General features: G+C 39.8%; 1 protein-coding gene and 1 long non-coding RNA gene across 7 annotated transcripts in view; one reads left to right on the plus strand and one right to left on the minus strand.

The window, feature by feature from the left end:
* BIRC6 (baculoviral IAP repeat containing 6) overlaps nt 1–25,667 on the plus strand; it is a 339,419-nt gene that overhangs the window by 312,565 nt on the left and 1,187 nt on the right. For all 5 annotated transcript variants that reach the window (XM_075924970.2, XM_089776902.1, XM_089776900.1 and 2 more), the window contains 2 exons: nt 5,972–6,160; nt 25,140–25,274. In XM_075924970.2, coding sequence (XP_075781085.1) covers nt 5,972–6,160; nt 25,140–25,274 — 324 coding nt within the window. The remainder of the gene's footprint in view (nt 1–5,971; nt 6,161–25,139; nt 25,275–25,667) is intronic.
* LOC112547151 (uncharacterized) overlaps nt 11,825–25,667 on the minus strand; it is a 54,090-nt gene continuing 40,247 nt past the window's right edge. For both annotated transcript variants that reach the window (XR_012902855.2, XR_012902854.2), the window contains exon 3: nt 11,825–15,264. This is a non-coding gene — a long non-coding RNA (uncharacterized LOC112547151). The remainder of the gene's footprint in view (nt 15,265–25,667) is intronic.

Raw genomic sequence — 25,667 nt, forward strand, 5'->3', positions numbered from 1 at the left:
GCACACAGAACCATTTGAAGACAAATGCGCTCTCTAGTAAGAAGCATTGTAGAGGAGATCAATTCTTCAAAATGCTTCTCTCTTCCTACCTGCATTATTGCAACCTTTCTTGGTGTAGATAGATGCTTTTCATCCAGGTGGTGATTTTGACTAGGCACTTAAAAGCTGAGACATTGAAATGTTATCTTGCAGGAATCATTTAATATCTATATTGTGGTGTTAATGTTGAACACAAAGCAGCCTCCAAAGTGCATACTACCATAAACAGCCAGAAATGGATGGGGAAAAGAAGTGTGTTATCCATAACTATAAGGAAGCTTTTCCAAAACCTGATGGGTAAATGAAGTGAATAAAATTGAGAATCAAAATGTGTGGTGTTATGCTGGCCACAGCAATGAATGGGAATTAAAAATAACCCAGCTACAGGTTGGACCTCGCTGGTCCAGCACCCTTGGGACCTGACTGGATCCCGCATGAGGGGATTTGCTGGACCAGGAGAGATCCCTTGCCTCCATTGCCCATGATGCTTCCAGGCTAGGGCTCTAGCCTGCCCCTGCTGCTGCCTTAGCCCCCTGGGGCTCCTGGGGCCAGAGCACCACTGCTAGAGCTGCGGATCTGGGCCAGAGCTCCCTGGCTTCTGCTGGGGCTGGAGTTCCCCGGCTGCTGGAGCCAGAACGTGACTGGAGTTCCACAACCAGGGTTGGAACCTGAGCTGCTGGCGTTGGAGCACCCTGGTTAGGGCCAGAGTTCCACTGCCACTGCCAGGCTGGAGCTCCCCAGCCACTGGAGCTTATGGAGCTCTGCTGGGGCCAGAACTCCCTGCCATGCCATCCTTCCCCTCCCCCTCCCTCTCTCTGGGCTCCTGGCTGAGTCGCCAGTGCCCTTTACAGAACTCCCTTTTCATAAGCTCTGTGGTCCAGGAACATCCGTGATCCATGCCAGACTATAGTTGTTGCAGGACCAGGAAGTCCTGGTTAAGGGAGGTACAACCTGTATTGGGATTTTGCAGTTGATTAACATAAAATAGTAAATTACACAGAACATTATGCAAATTTAATTCAAAGTCTGTAAATTCCCCAGTTGTTGCACAAATTCAAAATAAAAGCTACAGCGGAGCCGGTTCATGCATTCAAACGGCTTGTTTACGTTTCCTGGCACACTCTTGATTCCTTCCTTACCTCAGAGATTTTTCTCTAGTACAGGTAGTTTTATGACCCAGGACCTTCCCATTGGGGCTTGCTTTTTATTTCTATATACTGAGATAATCTTGTACTTTTAAACTAGCTTTTGCTGGACAAAATTGTTCTCCAGACTAGATTTTTCACACGCAGAGATGATGTGGGCCATAATTCTTTGGCTTTTCAAATTACTTTGTAAATGTTTATTGATTGGGTGAGGAGAGAATAAACTGAATACTAGTTTGGAAAACATTAACTAAAACTTAATGAATGAAGGTGCATGTGACAGAAACCCTTTGTTCACCAGAGGCCTTTTACCCTGGTTTGGTTTAGGTTGATGTAGTTCAAAAGATGTTTTCTTTATTCATTTAGGTAATTACAGATTACATCTGCGAGAGGGAAGGGAATCATTAGTGATATTTCTGTAGAAAGTTAGGTTGCTCGTGACAAAGAAACCTAGTTTAGAAATTGTTTGTAATTTTATATTAAAATCTGTGATCTACTAGTCATGTTTTTATTTTATCTGTTTCATTTTGAAGGTAGTAAGAAAGCACTGCTGTAAAAGGTCTTCATTGTGAGGAATAAAAATACTTCATAGCTATTAAATGGAGAACAGCTGCAGGACTAAATACATTAGTTGGAAACAATTAGGCATTAAATGTTTCCCTTGTTCAAAGATTAAATTATTGTTAGACCTCCCAGAATGTTACAGGAATTTATAATTTTCTAACACAGATGAAAGTGGAGAATTCAGTTGAGAGATTTTAGGTATCTGAAAACATAATATGGAGCAACAGACCTGCTTTTTCATTAAGACTAATTAAGACTCTGCACAGTATTCAAAGCCATGAATAGCTAATATTTTAATACTGTATTCAGTGTCTACTACGTTTAATACCCAGAATGCAAAAGGTTTGAGTAGTAAATATGGCAATGCTTATGTTCTGTATATACTGAATCCTATGAGCTCAACACTGTCGTTCTCTTTTTTTTACATGTAGTATTTTGGGGTGGGATTTTTCAAATGCATTTCAGAATTGGGAGAGCATAATTAGGCTGATAATAAGCATTTGTGAAAATTCCGCTTTTTTAGAACATAAGAACGGCCGTACTGGGTCAGATCAAAGGTCCATCTAGCCCAGTAGCTTGTCTGCAGACAGTGGCCAGCACCAGGTGCCCCAGAGAGGGTGGACCGAAGATAATGATCAAGTGATTTGTCTCCTGCCATCCTTCTCCAGCCTCTGACAAACAGAGGCCAGGGACACCATTTCTATCCCCTGGCTAATAGCCTTTTATGGACCTAACCTCTATGAAATTATCTAGCTTCTCTTTAAACTCTGTTATAGTCCTAACGTTCACAGCCTCCTCTGGCAAGGAGTTCCACAGGTTGACTACACGCTGTGTGAAGAAGAACTTTCTATTATTAGTTTTAAACCTGCTACCCATTAATTTCATTTGGTGTCCTTTAGTTCTTCTATTATGGGAACTAGTAAATAACTTTTCTTTATCCGCCCTCTCCACACCACTCATGATTTTATATACCTCTATCATATTCCCCCTCAGTCTCCTCTTCTCTAAACTGAAAAGTCACAGTCACTTTAATCTCTCTTCATATGGGACCCGTTCCAAACCCCTTAATCATTTTAGTTGCCCTTTTCTGAACCCTCTCCAAGGCCAAAATATCTTTTTTGGAGGTGAGACCACCACATCTGTACACAGTATTCAAGATGTGGGCGTACCATAGTTTTATACAGGGGCAGTTAGATACTCTGTGTCTTATTTTCTATCCCTTTCTTAATAATTCCTAGCATCCTATTTCCCTTTTTGACTGCCGCTGCACACTGTGTGGAAGTTTTTAGAGAACTATCCACGATAACTCCAAGATCTCTTTCCTGATTTGTCATAGCCAAATTAGCCCCCATCATACTGTACACATAGATGGGGTTATTTTTCCCGATGTGCATTACTTTACACTTATCCACATTAAATTTCATTTGCCATTTTGTTGCCCAATCATTCAGTTTGGTGAGATTTTTTTGCAGTCCCTCATAGTCTGTTTCTGTCTTGACTATGCTGAACAGTTTAGTATCATCTGCAAACTTTACTACCTCACTCCAGATCATTTATGAATATGTTGAAAAGGATTGGTCCCAGGAATGACCCTTGGGGGACACCACTAGTTACCCCTCTCCATTCTGAAAATTTACCATTTATTCCTACCCTTTGTTTCCTGTCTTTTAACCAGTTGTCAGTCCAAGAAAGGACCTTCCCTCTTATCCCATGGCAATGTAATTTACACAAGAGCCTTTGGTGAGGGACCTTGTCAAAGGCTTTCTGAAAATCTAAGTATACTGTATCTACTGGATCCCCCTTGTCTGCATGTTTGTTAACCCCTTCAAAGAACTCTAATAGATTAGTAAGACATGATTTCCCTTTACAGAAACCATGTTGACTTTTGTCCAACAAATTATGTTCTTCTACATGCCTCACAATTTTTTTCTTTACTATTGTTTTGACTAATTTGCCCGGTACTGAAGTTAGACTTACCGGTCTGTAATTGTCAGGATCGCCTCTAGAGCCCTTTTTAAATATTGGTGTCACGTTGGCTACCTACCAGTCATTAGGTACGGAAGCCGATTTAAAGGATAGGTTACAAACCTATGTATAGACAAATAATGTCTAGATAAACAAAACAGAAGATAAAAATAACTTTTTCTTTTGAATATGAAGCATGATATCCATTAGGTATGCCAACAATAAAGTGATTCGGCCTAAGATCTGATACTGAAAGAACTAGATAGTAAGACGACAGCCTTATTATAAACCTTATCTCTCCTCTCACATACACACACCGGCTACGTCTACACTGGCCCCAAATTCCAGAAAAGGCATGCAAAGCAGGTAAGTCAGAATAGGGAAATCCATTTAAATAAACATGTCCGCCGCTTTTTTTCCGGCTTGGGGAAAAGCCGGAAAAAAGCGTCTAGACTGGCGCGATCCTCCGGAATAAAGCCCTTTTCCGGAGGATCTCTTATTCCTACTTTCAGGGTCCACTTAATGTGGACATGCTAGTTCGAAATAGCAAAACGCTAATTCGAACTAGTTTTAGTTCTAGATGAGTTAGTTCGAATTAGCTTAGTTTGAATTAACGCTGTAGTGTAGACATATCCTTACAGACTATTTAAATATATATATGTATATCTACAGTTTTTGTTGGTACTAGTGGGTGCACATCCACTTATCTCAGTATTGGTGTTGCACATAAAAATTTTCAACCTGCCCAAGGATGGAAAATCTTAGAGGGAACACTGGTTGTGTCATGTAATAGTGAAGCAGTTGCATTTCAGCTATTTAATTTTAATGTGTACTTTGTAATGTTATATGCAGCTTCATTTATAAATATCCAGATTTTACTTGTTGTGCTTAGCTTTTAGCCTCAAAATCCCTGGGCTGCATCTGGACCTGAAATCTAGAATTTTTACCTCCATTCATTATGGATTTTAAGCAGTTTTCACAAAAACTTACAATATACTGTTCATTTCATGTTATAACTTATTTCTTATTTTACACATCTCTTGAATTCTGTAATTTTAAATAACTAAGGTTTTTCACTTGAGAGTTTTCTGTTGAAGTACTAGCGTTTTGTAAGAATTGTTTGTACCTTTTTAAAGTTCACAAATTAGTCTCACCTCTAGCTCATCTGAAGGCTGATTTTCAACCCTTTGAGATGATCCAATGGTTAGGGCAACAGCCTAAGACACCCAAATTTGATCCCTTATGCACCACCAACATTCAATGTGACTTTGGGATGTCATTTAGCCCCTCAGGGGATGTCTTTGCTGCAGTCAGGCATGTATAGCTGACTCATGACACCTAACTCATTCTGGGGGCTTAGACTAAGTGTCTGTATAATTGCAATGTGGCTACTTGGGCAGCAGCCCATGATCTGGGACTCCCACCTTGCAGGGTCTTGGAGCTCAGACTCGAGCCTTAGTCTAAACATCTGCACCATAGTTATAACAGCCCCGTATCCAAGCTCCAAAGGCCCGAGTCAGCTGGCCTAGACCAGTTATATGTGTCTAATTGCAGTGTGGACACTCTGCTTCAGTTCCTCACCTGTAAATGTGGATTTAATAGTATTTCAGACTTTACGGAAATGTTGATGATAAATACATTTAAAGATTGTAAAGCTCTCTGAGATCTACTGACAAGAGCTATGTAAGAGCTAGGATAGGAAGAATAATCGTCATGTACAATGTATTTGTAAATTTCTGGTTTTTTGCATGCAAATTGTTAGATATATGTCCTTGTAGCCATGTGTATGGACAGACTGGCATTTGTAGCCAGGTATATGGAGAGACTGGCATATATGTGGTAGCATATACGATATTTTTCAGGCCCTTGATATCTAAACAGTCTGGGTGCTATATTGGATAGCACATCATGTGGGGCCAGCTCAGTTTATTCAAAAAATGTTTAGCTGTGAAGGTAATATATAGCTAGATATTGATATTCTTATATTTTTCTAATTTATTTTTAGATTAGATTTACAGTTTTTTTGAATGATGGATTTTAGTTTTAGGTGTGGTAATTGTTTCAGATGGAATGGATATTTACCACAATTCCTCACTTGTATGAAATCTTCATATTTTGAGAGATAATTTAATGAATGTGAAATAAAAATATTGCTTTTAATGAAGACAAACTGAAATTTATAATTTTAAAAACAAGTGGTTATCACCATGTAATGAGCTGAATTTTTTATTTACTCATTTAATTGCTTCTCCTTATAGGTGTTGGTGTCTGTCCAGTCTCTCATCTTGGTAGCAGAACCCTATTTTAATGAGCCAGGATATGAAAGATCTAGAGGTACTCCCAGTGGTACACAGAGTTCTAGAGAATATGATGGAAACATACGACAGGCAACAGTCAAGTGGGCTATGCTCGAGCAAATCAGAAACCCTTCCCCGTGTTTTAAGGAGGTGAGTTTTATAAAATAAAGCAATATTGGCTTTTTGCATTTGACATACTGTTACCAAATTTCCAGTGACCTTTACTCATTTTAAGTTTACCTCTGAGGGCAAGTTTTCTAGATAAAGTCTCACCTGTGTCAAGCGGATTGGGACTAGGGTTGTCAGATGGTTTAACCAAAAATACCGACACCGCCCCCCTCCGCACCCCCTTCCCCGCCAAAAAAAAAATCAGGGAAAAATTTCTATTGAGGGGGAAAGAAGGGGAGGGAGGAGACCAAAGTTGTTGAGCAAAAAAAGGACCCCAAGAGTTAAGCCAAAAAAAAATATTTTTTTAAAAAAACAGCATGGCCCCTTTAAGAAATGCTTTTGAGGCTTTTTGGCCCTAACAGGCTGCCGGTGGCCGTCCACCATCTTGTTTTCCTGCTCCAGGCCAGACAGCTCCCCTGCAGAACCAGGTAAGCACCCCGTATTTTTGCCTCCTGGCTGGAAAAGAAGTCAGAAAGTACCAGACATTTTAGGTGTCCAGTATTTTCTGAATTTTTTTTACCAGACTCGAGGCGAAAATACCGAACTGTCTGGGTCAATACTGGACACCTGGCAACCCTAACTGGGATGTTACTTCCTGTATCTTAGGTATGACATTCCTGTTAGAACACAGAATACGGGAAGTCCCCAACTTAGGTTGTATTCCAAAAGTTCATGTGTAACTTGGTTGTTTTGAACCCGGAATGAAGTTTCCCATAGAAACAGTGTTAAAAATAGTAGCTCGATTCTCGGGCCACAAAAGCCTATTTAAGCCATGAAGTATCTGAAGTACTGTATATTTGCAATGAAAAATAATAGAAATGAGGTTTTTTATTTTACTGTGATTGTTGGTGCTTGAGGGAAAGGCAGATTTAATTAGAGGAGGATGAGGGAGGGAGAGAGATGGAAATTCTGAAGGGGACTTCTGGGCATCTCTGAGCTGCCTCCTCCAGCTCATGTGGTTAGCTCCATCCCCTGGCCCATCTCCCCATGGGCTTAGCACCACCTCTGGCAGCCCTTTGCCCCACCCATTCTCCCTGGGTTGCACCCACCCCCCACTCACCAGGAGGTAGTGAATGAGCTGGAGGAGTGGGGGGCAGCCATGTAACTGGAGAGAAGCAGCAGTTTCCCCTTCAAAATCCTGCTTCTTTCCAGCCATTTTCTGCCTACACTCGGCCTACTCCTCCAGAGTCTTGTGGCCAGCATGTGCACCGCTGTCTACCCCCACCTGTGCCTCTTCCCTGCTCCCCTGAGGCTGAGGTGAGCGTTTGTTTGTATGTGAAGATGCTCGTGAGCCCAATGTTTGTAACTTGGGGAGTGCCTCTGCTAATCTTTTTTGACACTGCACCATATTGTAGACTCATATGCAGTTTGTGATCCACTATAACTGAGATCCTTTTCAGCATTAATACTCCATAGCCAGTTGTTCAACTATAAAACGAGAAATATCTACTATTTTCCATTATTGATTTCATCTTACTTATTGCGGAACAAAGTTGTTTAATTTGTCAGTGTTGTTCTTCCAAAGTTCTTACAGCACTTCCTGGCTCAGTGTCATCCACAGATTTTTATAAGCATACTCTTCACTCCATTATGTAAGTCATTAATTAAAATATTGAATAGTGCTGGACCTTAGAAATGGCTCCTGTAGGACCCTACCAGACATGCTCTTCCAGTTGGACAGCAAACCATTGATAACTACTCTTAGGTGTGCAACTTTTTGAAAAGTGATACTCTTACAATGATTTAATCTAGACCCCATTTCCCTTGTTTTCATGTGAGAATGTTATATTGGACAAAAGGTTTCAAAAGGCTCACTAAAATCAAGATATATCTGCTGCTTTCTGCCTATCCCCCAGCCATTAATCCTGTTAAGAGAATGATAGTAGATTGGTTTGGCATGATTTATTCTTGAAAAAATCTGTGCTGGCTATTATCATAACCCTGTTATCCTGAAGATGCGTAACAAAATGATTGTTTAATAATTTATTGCAGTATCTTTCCAGGTATCAAAATCAGACTGACTGGTCTGTAATTCTCCAGATTCTCTTGGTTCTTATACTCTTTTATCTCATTTGGCTTGCATTCATTTGCCCTTGTTAATACTAATTTTGTTGAGGATCTGGTAACACTTACAATTTTTTTTCTTGATGACTGATGCAAAATAGACATTAAACACCTCAGTCAGCTTGATGTCATCAGTTATTAACTTTCCTTTCTTGCTAAACAGATTTACACTTTTTTTGTATTTTTCTTGTTTGTAATTTAAAGAACCCTTTTTATTGTCTTTATGCCCTTATCAGATGTAATGCATTTTCTGCCTTTAACCTTTCTGATTTTGTTCCTACATGCCTATGCTGTTCTTTTGTACTCTTATTTAGCTATTGGTACGTGTTTACACTCTTCATAGGATTCCTTTTTTATCTTCAGGTCATTACAGACTTTCTGATGCAGCCTTATTGGCCTTTTGTTTCTTCCTCTTTTTCCTTTCCATCAGGATGATTTGCAATTGTGCCTTTAATACTGCCCCCTTGAGAAACTGCAAGCTCTCCTCTACTCCATGTTCCTTAGATTTTCTTCTCATAGGAACTTACCTGCCAGTTCTCTGAGTTTGTCAAAGTATTTTTTCCCTATTCTGCTGCTCTCATTCGTTTCTTAACTTAAAATCATGAAAGCTATCCTTTCATGATCACTTCCCCCCAGATTGCCCTCCCTGTTGATCAGAATCAAGTGTAAGATGTGGCTGTCCCTCTGGTTACTTCCATCATTTTCTGAAATAAGAAGTTGTCCCCAATACATTCCAAGAACATTTTGGAGATTTTGTGTTTTACTTTATTCATTTTCCAACAGAAGTCTTGGTAATTAAATTCCCCCATTACCACCAGGTTTTACGTTTTGGATATTTACGAACATGAGAACGGCCATACTGGGTCAGACCAAAGGTCCATTTAGCCATTTTCCTACAGTGCCTAAGCCCAGATGCCCTAGAGGGAGTGAACAGAACAGGTAATTATCAAGTGATTCCTCTCCTGTTATCCCTTTCCAGCCCCTGACAAAGAGAGGCTAGGGACACCATTCCTACCTGTTTTGGCTAATAAGTATTGATGGACCTAATCTCCATGAATTTATCTAGTTCTTTTTTGAACCCTGTTGAAGTCCTGGTCTTCACAATGTCATCTGACAAAGAGTTCCACAGGTTGACTGTGTGCTGTGTGAACCAAAAGGTCCTTTTGTTTGTTTTAAACTTGTTACCTATTAATTTCATTTGGTGACCCCTAGTTCTTACATCATGGGAACAAGTAAATAACTTGTCCTTATTCATTTTCTCCATACCTGTCATGATTTTATAGACCTCTTATCATATCCCCCCTTAGAAGTCCCAGTCTTTTAATCTCTTCATATGGGACCTGTTCCAAATCCCTACTAATTTTTGTTAATCTTTTCTGAACTTTTGTTAATCTTTTTTAATCAAGGCGACTTCATCGATATGCAGTATTCAAGATGTGGGCATACTATGGATTTATATAGAGTCAATTAAATATTGTCTGTCTTACTCTCTCTTCCTTTTTTAATGATTCCTAACATCGTGTTTACTTTTTTGACTGCTGCTGCACATTGTGTGGATGTTTTCAGAGAACTATCCACAAAGACTATGAGATCTCTCTCTTGAGTGGGTATAGCTAAATTAGTCCCCATCATTTTGTATGTATAGTTGGGATTATTTTTCCACTGTGCATTACTTTTCATTTATCAAAATTAAAATTAATTTGTCATTTTGTTGCCCAGTCACCTAGTTTTATGAGATCCTTTTGAAGCGCTTTATAGCCTGCTTTATTCTTAACTATCTTGAGCAGCTTAGTATCATCTGCAAATTTTGCCACCCCACTGTTCACCCCTTTTTCCAGATGATTTATAAATAGATTAAATAGTATTGGTCGCAGGACAGACCCCTGGGGGACACCACTAGTTACTTCTCTCGATTCTGAAAACTTACAATTTATTCCTAGTCTTTGTTTCCTGTCTTTTAACCAGTTATCACTCCATGAAAGGACCTTCCCTCTTATCCCATAACTTACTTAAGAGCCTTTGGTGAGGGACCTTGTCAAAGGCTTTCTGGAAGACTATGTACACTATTTCCACTGGATCCCCCTTTATCCACATGCTTGTTAACCCCCTCAAAGAACTCTGGTAGATTAGTAAGGCGTGATTTCCCTTTACAGAATTCATCTTGACTTTTCCCGAACAAATTATGTTCATCTGTGTGTTTGACAATCCTATTCTTAACTATAGTTTCAACTAATTTGCCCGGTACTGACATTAAACTTACCTGTCTGTAAATACTAGGATCATCTCTAAAGCCCTTTTAAAATATTTACATCACATTAGCTACCTTCCAATCATTACGTGCAGAAGCTGATTAAAGGATAGGTTGTAAACCACAGTTAACAGATCTACAATTTCACATTTGAGTTCTTTCAGAACTCTTGGGTGAATGCCATCTGGTCCCAGTGATTTGTTACTGTTAAGTTTGTCAATTTGTTCCAAAGCCTCCTCAACACTTGAATCTGGGACAATTCCTCAGATTTGTCACCTAAAAAGAATGGCTCACATTTGGGAATGTCTGTAACGTCTTCAGCTGTGAAGACCGAAGCAAAGAATTCATTTAGTTTCTCTGCAATTACCTTATCATCTTTGAGTGCTTCTTTAGCATCTCGATCATCCAGTGGCCCCACTGGTTGTTTAGCTAGCTTCCTGCTTCTGATGTACTTGAAAAACATTTTGCTGTTACTTTGAGTTTTTTGCTAGCTGTTCTTCAGACTCCTTTTTGGCTTTCCTTACTACATTTTTACACTTAATTTGACAGAGTTTATGCTCCCTTATATTTTCCTCATTGGGATTTAGCTTCTGCTTCTTAAACAATTCCTTTTTATCTCTCTCTGCTTCTTTTACTTGGTTGTTAAGCCACAGTGGCACTTTTTCGGTTCTCTTTCTGTTTGTTGGGCCTCTATTATAGTGTCTTTGAAAAGTCTCCATGTAGTGATACTAATCCTCATCATGTAGCTTACAGACTAATACTTAAATTTCTTCCTGTTTATGCCCTATAGTCCTTGCATTTGTGTTATGAACATCTAAGATGTTGAGCAGGTTCCTTCACTGATTTCCTTCTTATTAAATGAGGATTTTAACTATACAAAAAGACTGAAAGAGAAATGATGGAAACATCAAGGTTCTTTCTATACTTATTAGGAAACAAGAAATGTCATGCCATGGTAGAGTTGAGCTTATTAGAACAGTTTGTTGAAATACAGAAACTTCAAGAATGGTGAGAGGAAAATCTGATAAAATGTGGTTCTATAAAGCTTAGCTAATTTATATTTTTAACTTCTCACCAATCAGATGCATTGTTCCTTCCTCTAACTACATGTGAAATCTGGTGGTCAAAACTGCATATAGATACTAAAGGTTTAGTGATTACCAAACATTAGTATATTCATTTATCTTGCTCAAGATGCTTATAGTCAGTCGAAGGAAGTGGTAGGAAACAAGTGAGTGGACTAGAATAATGAAAACAATTACCTTAAAAACAAATTATAAATGTTCTGTAGTTATTAATTAATATGCTACCTAAGATTTGTACTTATTACAAAAACCATAGAAAACAGGTTTCCAGCCCTGAACATCACTAGTTTGGTTTCAGAACATTCTGTCTTTGAAAGGCAAAGATAAATTGATGTAAAAATAATGAACCTGATAAGACCGTGTCAACCTTATTTTTTGCTAATGATATTGCCTTCAGTGTACTGCAGAATGAGATATTAAAGAAAAGATTTCAGCTTGGTTATACTCCTTCAGATAGATTGACACTTGCCACATCTAGTAACTAACTTGTAAGTGAAGAAATTGATAACAAATTTAAGAAAGAGGTAAAACAATTAGTATAGACATTAATGGAAACTACGAAGTTTCTTGTTTGACCAACCAATATCTGCCTATATCCACTGTGATCTTTTCATTCCAAAGATTATAGCTGCACATAGTGATGAGTAAAGTGATTCCAAGAACTGTGTAGAGTTTGTACATGAGTTGTAAAATATTTAGTGTATTTTTTCAGACTGAAAAATGTCATTAAAATGTGGATTGTTAAAATCAACATATTATAGGGCTATATGCAGGATTAGATTATGCCTCTATTTGACTGAGTTAATTTTCTTCAAAGAATATGTTAATAGATCTCCACTCGAATGCAAAGAGTTTGAGTGTTTTCAGGAACAAATTTTAATGTTCACCTGAATATGGAAAAAGTAATCCGACACAAGTGAATATCCAAGACACTTAACCACTTACACGAGACGGAACAGAATATTAAATCTTACATGGCTAGCAATGTACATGCAGAGTATTCTGGCTAGGGATCTTAAATTTTGATTAACTAGTCGATGGGATTTTCATCGACTATTCGATTAGTTGATAAGAACTTCCATGTTCCACCTTTGAAATGTACAAGAGCCCCAGCAGGAGTTCTTGTGCATTTCAAAGATTGAAACACCGCATTGACCCTGGGCTCCAAGTTTTGATAGAGGCAGCAAGCAGGGGAAGCGACTAGTCAACTAGTGTGTCGACTATCTGATAAGCTTTTGCTTATAGTCTATTAGTCACTTACATCCCTAATTCTGGCTCTGTCAATTAAGATATAAATATAATGAGAGCACCTCTGCTATTCCCCTCAATCAGCTTTGACATTTTACATAATAGTTTACATAATAAGACCTTCACTGTGGCACTCAATTTTGCTAATAAACCCTTTTTTTTTTTTTTTTTTTTTTTAAGGATTTATAACGAATTTACTCTTCCAGGAAAAATATCAAATTGTAGTTAGTTACATAATTATATAGCAGGATGTGGTAGATTTTAGTCATTTGCCATATATATCTTACTGATATTTTCTGGAACCTACTGGACACAACACATCTTACTCTTCCAGAAAACAGCATAGAAAATAAAGATACTAAAATACGCCACCATAACCAGTCAGCCATCATAATTTGTAAATTAAAGCTATAAATTTGGATGTACTTTAAAGCTCAGTTTAGTTCCTAGGTACTATAATTCTTGTTTAGTACTTTTGACCTTTATATTGAAAGCACCCAGAATTTCATTTTGGTGTTTCTTTGTACGCTCACTGTATAGCTCAGTTTCTGCCAATGGCTTTTGTAAGGGAGATATCATGTAAGCCTATGGCCTATTCCTTTCTTAGGAACATGAAGGAATGAGATGCATCCAAGTGGCTTTATCCCAAAATACAGCAATCGTGCATGAGAGCAGCTGATGACTATTACTTTGTTTCTAGTGTCTGTCTTTTCAAAATGATGGCAACAGTACAGCAGTTCACTGCCCATAAGAGATTTGTAGCTAGGCCTGAATTACATTAAACCACAAAACAGCTGAGGTGAAAAGTAACATTGGGGGCTGATTTCATCCCACAAAAAACAAACATCCTGAGGTATAAACAATTAAGTAAACTTATTGGAGAGAAATGGCCTTTGAATTGAAAGCTATTTTCAGGTTTTAGATTAAAATGTATCCTTTGGCCTTCCTGTCTTCCAAACGACAGTCTTCCAACTGTCATCTTCTCTTCTTATAACGTTCCAATAGCCTCTAGCTCTTCCTTGATCTGGTCTCCAGTAGATTGTAGGTTCCATTTCCATAAACCTCCAAGAAGGTGTGCAAAATTTGAATTAAACATGGTTCTTCAGGTTATACTTCAAAGGGAAGTGCAAAAATGCTATTTAAAAATCCTCAAGGCGCTAACATTTTTGCTCCTGTTGAAAGTATTACTGGCTAAAAAATAGTGTAAAAATACCCCCAAAATACAATACTCCAGATGCCTTACCTTTGAAAAATTGCATTATTCCTTTTATAGACTCACACATAGATATGTGAAATAGGATTTTAGATGAAGAATTCCACTCATTTTTCCTGCATGTGCCCAGTGAACAGAATGTTTAGGTATAGTGTATAGAAAGAGAGATTCTGCCTAACCAACACATCCATGTACAGTGCCTGTGAAACAACAGGAGGAAAAACAGGGCAGGAGGGGGGAAAAAGTCAATCCTTATTGTATGTTACGTTTTGCATGCACAAGTTTCGTTTTAAAATCTTCATAACTTATCTGGATCTAAACAGGCTTTCGCCCCACAAGCTGCAAAGTACACTTCAGAGCCACCATACTGTACCCTTCAACCCCTTTCTACTAAAGCACTAGTGTGATCTGAAAAAGACACCATGACAAAAGTGTCACTTTTTACACAGTGAAGCATTAGTTCTGAAATAGTATGAACATTGTCACTTCTGGGGAGAGAGCAGATCTGGGAAATGTCAGTCTGAAAGATGAGCCAGACAAGGTGGGTGAGATAATAGCTTTTATTGGACCAACTTCTGTTAGTCAAAGACAAGCTTTCAAGCTCCATAGAGCTCTTAAGATCTGGGAAAGATAATCTGTGTGTGAAAGCTAAATTCAAGGTCAAACAGGTAAGCATAAGGAATTGACACGTTAAAATAAACCATTTAAAATGAAGTGGGCATTTATTATAGGACAAAAAGAGAGCTAGTGGGTTACTAATGTGGTGTTCTGAGTAATAAAACCAGTGTCTCTGTTCAGTTAGCCATTTAAGCTCCCAGCTTCCTCTTTTAAAGGTATGCAGTTTTCCTTTGAGGAAGAAGTCTGAAAGGTCAGATATGGAATGATAGTTTTGTGAAGAGTACACCCACAGGCAATAGGATGTTTGTCGTTTATAATTTTTCCGTGCAAGTTCATTCAAAAGCATAGTGATTGTTGAGTTTCTCCCAAGTACTTGTGATGGTGGCTGATGCACTGGATGAGGTCACATGTTGTTGTCATAGGCATCTGTAAGGACTCATGGATCTTGAAAGTTCTATTGCTGGGGGAGGAGTATTGATCATTGAAAAGGTGGAGTTGTCTGCAGATGTTGCATCTGTTGTTCTGGCAGAGTCTGGTGCTGCTTTGAGTTGGTGGATCCTGGTCTGTAGGGAGCTTGTGTCTGATACTGAGCTTGGCAAGGTTGAGAAACCTGAAAGATGAACAGTTTGTAGACTTGCAGTTAAATGGAAGTGACCCTTTATAAAAAGAAACACTCCTACAACCTTAACGGTACCTCTTAAAAAAAAAAAACAATGAAAAGTTTTGCAGTGCCTTAAAGATTAACAAAACCATGTAGATGGTATCATGAGCTTTTGTGGGCACAACCTACTCCTTCAGATGAATGGAGTTATTAAAGGTCCAGTTTCTACATAAATATGGGGTGTGAGGGAGAGAGAAGGAAAAGGGGAGTGGGGAAAGGAGGAAAGAAATAGTTAAGTGTTCATGCTATATGAAGCTGATAGAAAAGGTGCAAATTGTTCTTAAGTACCCATTGTTTGGGTTTTTTATGTCATTAGGATGTGGAATGTAGTGAGCAATCCAGCCAATGTCTTTATTCATTCATACCTCTTAGTTAATGCTAGCTGTAATTTTTCAATACATTATAAGTAATGTTTTGTAATATATTTTTCAAAATTAATGTAATTTTTATTTGAGATTTCACAGCAACATTAATTGGTCTTTGTCAAGAACTATAGTAAAGCTGCCATTTTGGGGAGCTAGCATATGCAAAGTAGTGAGGTACAAATTAACAAAGTGCACTTCAACTCTTTGCAAAGGATGAGTGTATCTGAAAGGAGACACATTTCTCTTTCATTTTTTAATTTTGTTTAAATAAAATTGTGTTCTTTCATGTGCAACTCAAAACTGAAAAAAATCCTATCAAGACAACTTCTAAAGGCTGATCATAAAACAAATCCAGTGAAAAACTAAGTGAGGCATGGGATGGCACAGGAGTGGATTTGACTCATAAAGGTTCCATGGAGTTTCAGTTCTTTAAAAATAGATTGTAATTGTTTTCCCTTGAAATACTAATATGGGAGGTCGGTCTTAGTAAATAAAATTTCACTGACAGTCTTTCATCATGAGAATAAATGTACATTGCTCGTGGCATGTAATTCATTTACTCTTCATTCAGTATTTTAATGATGATATCATATCAGACTATGATCTGTTCATTTATATTTGATGTTGCTAAGAAACTTGCTAATTATGTAGCTAAGCAAGAAATCTGATTTGTCATATATGGACAAATTTACATCTCTAATGAACTAAAGATGTGCATGACAAATTAACTTCCAATAGTGGAAATTGATGCTTTTACTAACTTCTAAGAAAAGCGGCATGATTAATGCCATATTAGCAGTCTGAATTTAATTTTTTAATCCCAGCTAGATTGTCTACCCCATGGCATATTATTTATGCTCTATTTATTTATTTATTTATTCTTGCTTTGTACTACTTATGTAAAAGGGGAAGGAAATTGCTTGTTGCTAATAGTCACTTGGAAGTGGTAGTAATAATGCATGGTTTTTACAACAGCAGGCTTAATACACTTCAGTTGATTGTAAGACTTCCCTGAAACATTGACTAGTACATTCTGACTATCAAAAGAACACTCACAATAAAAAGATTATCTTTGACAAATTGGGACCTTAGGGTTCTGGAATTAAATTAGTATTTTATTGTCCGGCCATTTTACAGAAACATTTTTACACTGAAAATAGCAAGCTTTTGTGGTCAAAGAATCACCGAAAGAATAAAATATATTTTGCTACTGACAAAATTAAGTTGAACTCACTGACTTCTCCCATGACTTTCTCCTCTTTCACTTTATTTGCTATGTTGCTACTTAGTAAGGCATTTTCTAATTTTTAGAGCTAGCAATGGAAGCTGAATAATTGATTTATTAGTAGAATAATTGAGTAGCTCAGTATAACACTGAAAATATATTTTGTCTGTCTGCAGTATAGTAAGGACATACCTAGCACTAGGTTTTTCTGTTTTCACTAAAAAGCCTTTAAAAGACACTATAATGGTTATATTTTGTTCTTAGTATTATCTGTACAGATCCTCACTTCTGGGAGTGCCTGTGTAAAGTAGAGATGTAAGCATCTAGTCGACTATCCTATAAGCAAAAGCTTAGGACAGTTAGCACACTAGTCAAATATCACAAAGAGGCAAGCAAAGGGCGGAGAAGAGGGGGTGCTAGAGGGAGCTGGCTTAAAAACTGATTCTATCCAGCTCCATGGGAGGGGGGAGAGGCACAGTGGCAGCCAACTTTGAAATGTACAAAAGCCCCAGTGGGTCTCTTACGCGTTTCCAAGTTGGAATGCAGTATGGAGCCCAGGGCCAGGGAGCAGTCCCGCTGACCCAGTGTTCCACAAGATGGCTTCAGTTTTGAAATTCACAAGAGCCCCACTGGCCCCGGGCTCCATGACGCATTTCCTACTGGGACCCTTTACATTTCAAAGACAGAATGCGGAAGTTCTTATTGACCAATTGAATAGTCAATGGAAATCCCATCCACTACTCGATTAGTTAATTAATTGAAATTTAACATCCCTAGTGTAACGTTAGATCTCTCTGTAGAGTAATTTTGGGGCTGTCTTAGATGAAAAATCCAACACTGAGTTCAGGAGAATATAAACTGCTGCTGTAGTCTCCTAGATTTCTACCAACCATCTTACTAACTTACTTTGTCACCACCATCATCAGTTTATCAACCATGTAAGTATAGTTTCTGTGTAAACAATGCAGTCACTGTTTTCAGATGTTATTGCAATTGTATTGTGGTTGGTTAGTAATTATAACTAAATCTATAGTCCAATTCCAATGGTCAGTTGTATTAGGTTCTGTATTATACAGTAATTACTCATTTAACGTGCCCGCTTAACATGTTTTCGCAGTAGCACAATTTTTTTGGGAGGGGGAATGTTTTTCAAGTAACACAACTGTCCCCAAAATAATATGAAAATAATCAAGTGGCAGACTACTTCACATGGCAGTATAAGTTGGTGAAAACTAGTAATACGCATGAGCGGATGAATACACATGGTCACAGCCCTCCTTCGCTCACTCATGTTTATCTTTGTGTTTTGACAAACCGCGGTGAATTGAGTTGCTAGATATCTAATTTTGACATTGACAACCCAGCACCAACAAAAAATTGACTTTGCCACCACCTGAAATGCAACCCCCACCTTTTCCATTATTTTTAATGGGAAAGTTGACCCCACATAGCATGTTTTCGCTTAGCATGAACATTTTCAGAAACGCATCTATAGTGTTAAATGAGGAATTACTGTACTACAGGGTTACCTGCTTCAGAATTCATGTGTTGTGCTCAGATTTAATCCAATCCAGTGGCTCAATATTGGAAGAAGTCTTATTGATGTGTATTGTTTGACCACACTTCTTCATTTTGTTATGGAGTATATTTGAGACCAAATAACCAGTGTCAGACAGGTTTATTAAAAGATCTTCAGGGAAAATATACAGGAAAAAGGCTCTATGTAATGCCAATCTCCGAAGAGTCCCATGCAATTATTGTTGCATCACAGATGGGCAACATACAGCCTACATGCTGAATGCAGCCAGCCATGATCCTCTGGGCTGCCAACATCTAGCAGCCCAGCAAGACCCTCATGTAGGCTCCTTGATTGCCACAGCTCCACGTGACACTCAAAGTGGTGCCAGCATGTGTATGACTGTATGGCACGCATGTCTTGGAGGAATAGGGTTTCTGTGTGCTGCCCCTGCCACCAGCATAATCCTCATAGCTCCCATTGCCCATGCTTGCAGGCAAAGCAACTCACAGAGCCCCTTACTTCCATGGTGAATGCTGCACGGTGTCTCGCTCTGGCTCCAGCAGTTGGCCACTTTGCGCAGCATGTGGCAACACAGCAGACAGGGAGCCTACCCAAGAGTCCTGCTGGGCTCCTGGCCAGGAACCATCTAGGGTGATTCCTGACCAGAGTCTGTGTCTGGCACTCTATCCCCTCCCACACTCCCACTCCAGGTCACAACCCCCCATCTCTCACATACCCCCTTTTGCACTTCTGCCCCAGGTCACAACTCAAACCCTTTGCACCCCCTTCCTTGCACTCCTGCCTGATGACAATTCCTTAGAGCCTGCACCGTATTCTATACCTTTCCACCAGGTCAGAATCCACTCCTGCACCTAACCCCCCCTTCAAGCCCCCCAAAACCCTCCTGGATACCAGTCTCCTACTCTGAGTTCCTTTCTGCACCCAGACTTCTTCCTAGCTCCCATAGCCCATCCAGTAATATAACAGAAAACTGAAGCCCTTGATCACTTACCAAATTCTTGGAGTGGCCGCCATAAAAAATTGGCTAGCTCTGTGTTACATTCAATTTGTGCAGGTGCGCTCTCAAAAGTAACACATTTCTTTACACATCACTGATATCCAGACCATCATTTTGTTGCAGTTCCCCGACTTGTTCTGTTCCTATCTTGCCTTTGTTTAGGATATTAGCATTCCAGTTACTGGTCCATGAAGGTACTTCCCTAGCTTGTACTAACATTTGTTCTGCGTCTGTTTTGTTTTTGACAAGTTTCCTGTCTGCTTGTGCCAAATCCTTACTTAAGTAAACGGGATTGTAGTAAAAATGCAAGCCAATTTGAGCCATATAACACTATATTAATGCTTAAATATATTTAAATGCCTGCAATATACATGGTAAGTAGTAGTACCAGTATAATATATGTGTGTGCTAGCCTACATATATTAGTCATCAGACTAAATTCAGGTGATACCCTCTTCACAGCAAGTGCCTGGGCAGTTAGTTGAGAGATGCATTGTTTGTGCAATTCAGGACAGCATGTTAATTGTAGTTGCAGTTCTTCCTGATGAAAGAGACCTTGAAAAACTTTCCAGCAGAGTTGGTGCCAGTCCCCTCTTGAACCGCCTGACACAAAGGCAAGTCAAGGGATAGACTGATCTGTGTATACTAGATTCTGTTCTTTTAGTACTTAAGCACCTCAATCATTAAAGTAGTTACAAGGTAGGAAAGAACTTTTATCCTCATTTTATAGATGAGGACTGAGACATAGTGAGACTTAAGTGATTTGCCCAAGGTCATACTGGAAGTTTGACAGAAGGAGGGAATTGAACTTGGCTGTCCCAATCCCAAGCTAACACCCTTAACCACTAGACTATAGTTTCTATAGGATTTAAGGTGTAAAGGTATCCAGGAATCTTGGGAGGTCTAATAACCAGCAGCTCACATGACTCCTTTTTATGCAATATTGAGAAGGTGGAAAGAGGAGGTGCCATTATCTCTTGGCTCGAACTCTGGTTTCAAAAAGAAGTCAAAAGCCTTGATTATCAATAGGGATGTGAATGTTTAATTGGCTAAGCGTAAGGCTTACCGGTTATGGTTAACCAGTGAGGGAAGGGGGCTGCTCCAGTCCCACCGGGGGCCCACTGTAAACAGAGGCTGCTCTAGCCAGGGGTTCCCTCATCCCCTCTCCTTTAATTGGTTAACCAATACTTTTAAACAGTTAACCAATTAAACATGATTTTACATCCTTAATTGTCAAGGGGAAACCACACTGTGAGAGTCCCCAGAAATGAATAGTAGACAGAGGAGATGTCCCTCTTCCTTTGTGATAGATTTCCTCCCCCCCCCCCCCCCCCCCAAGCTTCATCCTGGATCTAGGGAATGCATTGGAAAGTGCAACCTTTACCTGCTTCTTGTTATCATTGATTTGTTTTAAGCAGAGCACTATCTTCTGAGACACCTATTAAATAGAATGGGAGTTTTTGTCATTTATATCCACTAGATTTACCCAGCACTGTTTGGGCCCTTAATTTTTTTTTTAATAAAATTAAAATGTACATGCTTCATTTAAATTATTGCTATGAGGTAGTGCTGGGGGTTAAGAGGTTCAATATGCAGGCAATCCCAGGAAGAGAGAACTATCCCAGCCCTCTCTCCCTGAAGCATCTTGGACCCAGGTTAGAAGTGCCCGTCCACATCCACTTCAGCTCCAGCAGGCACAGCCAGGAGAGAGATGCATGGCCCCCTGGGTGGAGGCCACAGAAGGATCCCCTATCTCAGGGCAGCAGCAGTTCTGGGGTAGTTCCAAGTTGGATGCTATGGCTGGGGAGGTGAGGCACCTCCTTACAGCTCCAGCACAGAGTTGCCACTACTATGGGGAAGTCACAACTCCCTGCTGGCCCAGAATGGAGTTGCCATGGCAGATCTGCTGGGGCTGGCACGTGGAGGTGGCACCCTGAGCCCCTGCCTACTCTGAGCTCTTTCTCAACATTCACTCAATTATGTCACCTTTGAGGTCTGTTCTTGATTTCATTATTCTGTCTCTCTTCTGTTTGGCTTTATGAAAAGCAATCCTATTCCAGACAGATCTCATGTTACTGGCACAACTAAACCCTACCTATGTTGCTTTAAATTATGATAAGAGGAAGCTGTATACCGCATTTAGTGGTCCTAGCTCTTACAGTTTCAGAGGAATCCTTTACCAAATAGAGAGACAGAAAGACAAACTCTCTCAAATATATAGTAGACAGTGGAACTAATTTGGGCCCTGTTTTGTTAGGCACTACACAGATTTTGGTGAATGTCAGTTTGGGTGTGTCTAAGCTACATGGCTCCATCGATGGAGCCATGTAGATTAGGCTGATCGGCAAAGGGAAATGAAGCCGCTATTTAAATAATCGCGGCTTCATTTAAATTTACATGGCTGCCGCGCTGAGCCGACAAACAGCTAATCAGCTGTTTTTCGGCTCAGCACGCTAGTCTGGACACTCCCACGCTGACCTGAAAGCCCTTTATCGACCTCCCCGTTATGCCTTGTAGGATGAGGTTTACCGGGGCGGTCGATAAAGGGCTTTCATGTCGGCAGGAGAGCGTCCAGATTGCCCCGATCTGCCAACAAACTGCTGATAGGCAGAGCGGGGCAGCCATTTAAATTTAAAGGAAGCCGAACCCTTTGCTGAACAAACACATCTACATGGCTCCGTCGACGGAGCCATGTAGTCTTTACATACCCTTTGTTACAAGTAGCGTCTTCATAAGGAAATGTTGGAGGCAAGTACTTCTGGGGTTGATCTCATTGCTAACTAGGGATACAGCCTGCACCTTTTTATCTCTGAAGCTATTATCATTCTCTCTCTGTCTAAAATACTGCTTGATCCTTCAGAAGACATTGGGATGAATATGTTGACAATATTGGCAGCTTTCCCAATCCTCTTTGTCATCGCTAAAGAAGCTAGCATTCAGGCTGTCCTCAAAGGACAAAGAATGTCTAAAATCTTATCTTAAATAGCTGAAATGTCAGGCAGTTTTTCTCAGTGAAAAAAAATGAGGTTTACAGGATCTTTTGAAAAAGCCTTCCCTTTTCAAAATAACCGCATCTAGACTGCAGTTTTACTTTCAAAATAGCGCTTTTTCGAAAGAGCACCATGATGCGATTATGCAAATGAAGCATGGGAAATTCAAATCCTGGCTTCATTTACAATTTTGAAGTGCCTAATTTACATCCCTCTATTGAAAGAGGGATGTAGTCTAGACACACCCTGAGAAAGAGTATGACTACCCCTATAAATTAGGGTCTGGACAAAGTAAACAACCTTTTCCCTAAATCAAACATCCATTTCACCTGATGAATAAGAAGGAAAATAGGCTTTACAAGGTTGCTACCTACAGAGTTAGCAGAGAGGAGGTAAGATAATTATGTATGCCAGACCCAGTTTACTCACGGTGTCAGCTATAAATGAGGAAAATCAAAACTCAGGGTAGAGTATTTACCCCATCAGAAATAAAAAGGAAAAGACACAAGCACTGGAGAATATGGCCCCACGTCTTCTGTATTGCAAAAATACTCAGCCTTGAAATAATGAATAATGTGCTTAATATACTTCTTTAGGAAGCAATTTCAGTGATGTTCTCTAGCTTTACATGTCTGTGACCCCACAGAGTTCAGAAATTTCTGACACAGTCATTGTTGACGTTCTTGTACTGTTAATGAAAGCTAGGACTATTTTGAGTGGTCTCTAAATTGTACATGAACATTAAAATCAGCATGTAGTCAAGAATCTGGCTCCCACTTGTGTAGGGGGCAGCTTTAATGCTGATGCTTAGATTCTAAAATTACAAGGGCATTAGAGGGATTTTTAGAACCACCAAAGGTGGTAACCACAAGGGGATGCAATTGGCCTTGTTCCCTTCCACACTAGGTGATGGTCCATGGCCAGCTACAGATTAGAGATGTGAATTAGTCAACTATCCGATAAGCAAATGCTTATCTGATAGTCAACACACTAGTCCCTTCCTCCTGCCTTGCTGCTTCTGTCAGAAAGAGGCAGCAAGTGGAGGTGGGGGGAAGGCGGTGGTTCAAAGCGACAGAGATGACTGCAGGCTCCATGCAGTGCTGCCGCTTGGAAATGCCAGGAGGAGCATGGGGCCAGTGGGGGACTACTTGAGTCCCTTGCTGGGCCTGTGCTCTCCACAGTGCTTTAGCCAATTAATCTAAATTTTAACATCCCTACTCCAGATACTGCACTTGATATTCTTCCTCTCGCTCATTAATACTAATTCTTCTCTCTACCTGCATATCGTTCACCAGAAAGTGGAACCGACTAGAGACAAATTGGTGCACTTCCTCCTTTCACTCAACCCTAAACACATTCTGCTCTAGTAGGGTAGTGGCTTTAAAACTCATGAAAAGGCCTTATGTTATAGACTAAAATACATGTGTAAAAATGTGTGCCCTCTGTTTAAAATGCATCTGGGATTTCTGTAGAGCAGTGGTGGGCAACCTGCTATTGTATCCCAGGAGCCAATCTGGTGGCCCCCCTGAACTGAAGGAAGGCTACTCATGCAACCCATTTGCTAGCTTTGGTTGCTCATCACTGCTGTAGAGTTAGGGAATTTGGCTACTATTTTATAAACTGTGAAATCTCTCAGCTTTCAGTTAGGTACTGTATTTTGGCTTTTGTTCAAACATCAGCCATATAACGCAAAATACCTAAATGACAATCTTCTCATCTGCATCGAGGTTCCTCAGTGTAGGGATCATGACTCAAAACTGGGTAGCCAGAATGCATAAAAGTGTCATGGGATTGACTTACCACTCCTTTTGGCCTTGCAATCCTGTGCACTAGGTTGTGATGGCACTTTCACAAATTTGATCCAGCCAGTCCAAACTTGAGTGCCATAGTTCCTAGATTACAGTGCCCAGAGCAGGATGCCAACCAGACCAATCACCCAGAGAGGACAAATAGTAGTGCGCTCAGATTCTGTGTTAAATACTGGTTGCCTAAATAACCCTCTGCCTTGCCGCACTATTAAGCCCCCTTCCACCTTAACCCCAGGATCCCAAATTTCTCCCCCAGACCACTTTGCCCCCCATTCCTTCCTTACCCCCCTCAAATCCGCCATCCCTCCCCTTACTAGGGTTGCTAGGTGTCTGGTATTGGACCAGTATTTGCAGCATGTGTCCGGTTTAAAAAAAACACACACACACAGAAAGTACTGGCTTGAGGCAAGAGGAGTGTGTGGGATTTTGGTCCCCAATTTGGTCAACCAATTTTTTTCCCACCGTGTTCAGTATTTTTTGTGAAACTATCTGGCAGCCCTACCCCTCCCTATGGACTCGGGGGGGGGGGGGCGCTGTATTTTGGGGGGAATCTTGCCTCACTGCCCTGTCCCCAGTTGCCAATAAGGGAGTTTCACAGCTGGCTTCAGTATCTAGAATCTTAGCTCCAAGGCCACCCATTCTTTGGTGCTATGCTGTAGAGGGCTTTGGGTGGAAGGAGAGGACTGGGTCTGAGAGCTTCTGGGGATGGGAGTATCTGTGGGTCATGATAGATTATCAAGGTTTGCAATTTAGCCCCAAGATCAAAACAGTTGAGAACCACTGAGATGCTTGACATTTTTAGTTCAAAACTCTCAGCCTTGCTGTACTTAAATGCATGTGGTTGTTGGGGAGCTAGTGACTTAATTTTTCTTCTTTTTATATTGTATATTTTCTTACAGGTCATACACAAACATTTTTACTTGAAAAGAATGGAGATTATGACCCAGTGTGAGGAGTGGATAGCAGATATACAGCAGTACAGCAGTGACAAACGGGTAGGCAGGACTATGTCTCACCATGCAGCAGCTCTTAAGGTAAGGCACGCTAATATAATCAAAAGTAACCCAAAGTAATAGTTCACTTCAGTGAAACTGTCCTGCATGTATGAGTCCAACAGGCAAAAATAGCAATAATACAAAAAAAAAGTTCAAACAGGATTGAAGCTTTAAAGTAAACTGTAAAATTAAGTAAAATTAAAAAATGCATTTTTGACAATTATTTATTAAATATTTTACAAATGGAATTTGTTCCCTTTGTATGTATTGTGTCCCATCCCCATAGAAATATGAGTTTTATTTTCTAATGTTCATAAGCAGCTTGATGTTACTTTGGGATGTATGTACATAGGATATGATAAAATTGTACTTGTAACCAATCTCCAGTACACATTTAAAGGGAAACATTCCAGAACACAAATTCCATTCAAA

Source organism: Pelodiscus sinensis, chromosome 3 (genome assembly GCF_052426305.1).
Source record: "Pelodiscus sinensis isolate ZL-2025 chromosome 3, ASM5242630v1, whole genome shotgun sequence".
Taxonomy (NCBI): Eukaryota; Metazoa; Chordata; order Testudines; family Trionychidae; genus Pelodiscus; species Pelodiscus sinensis.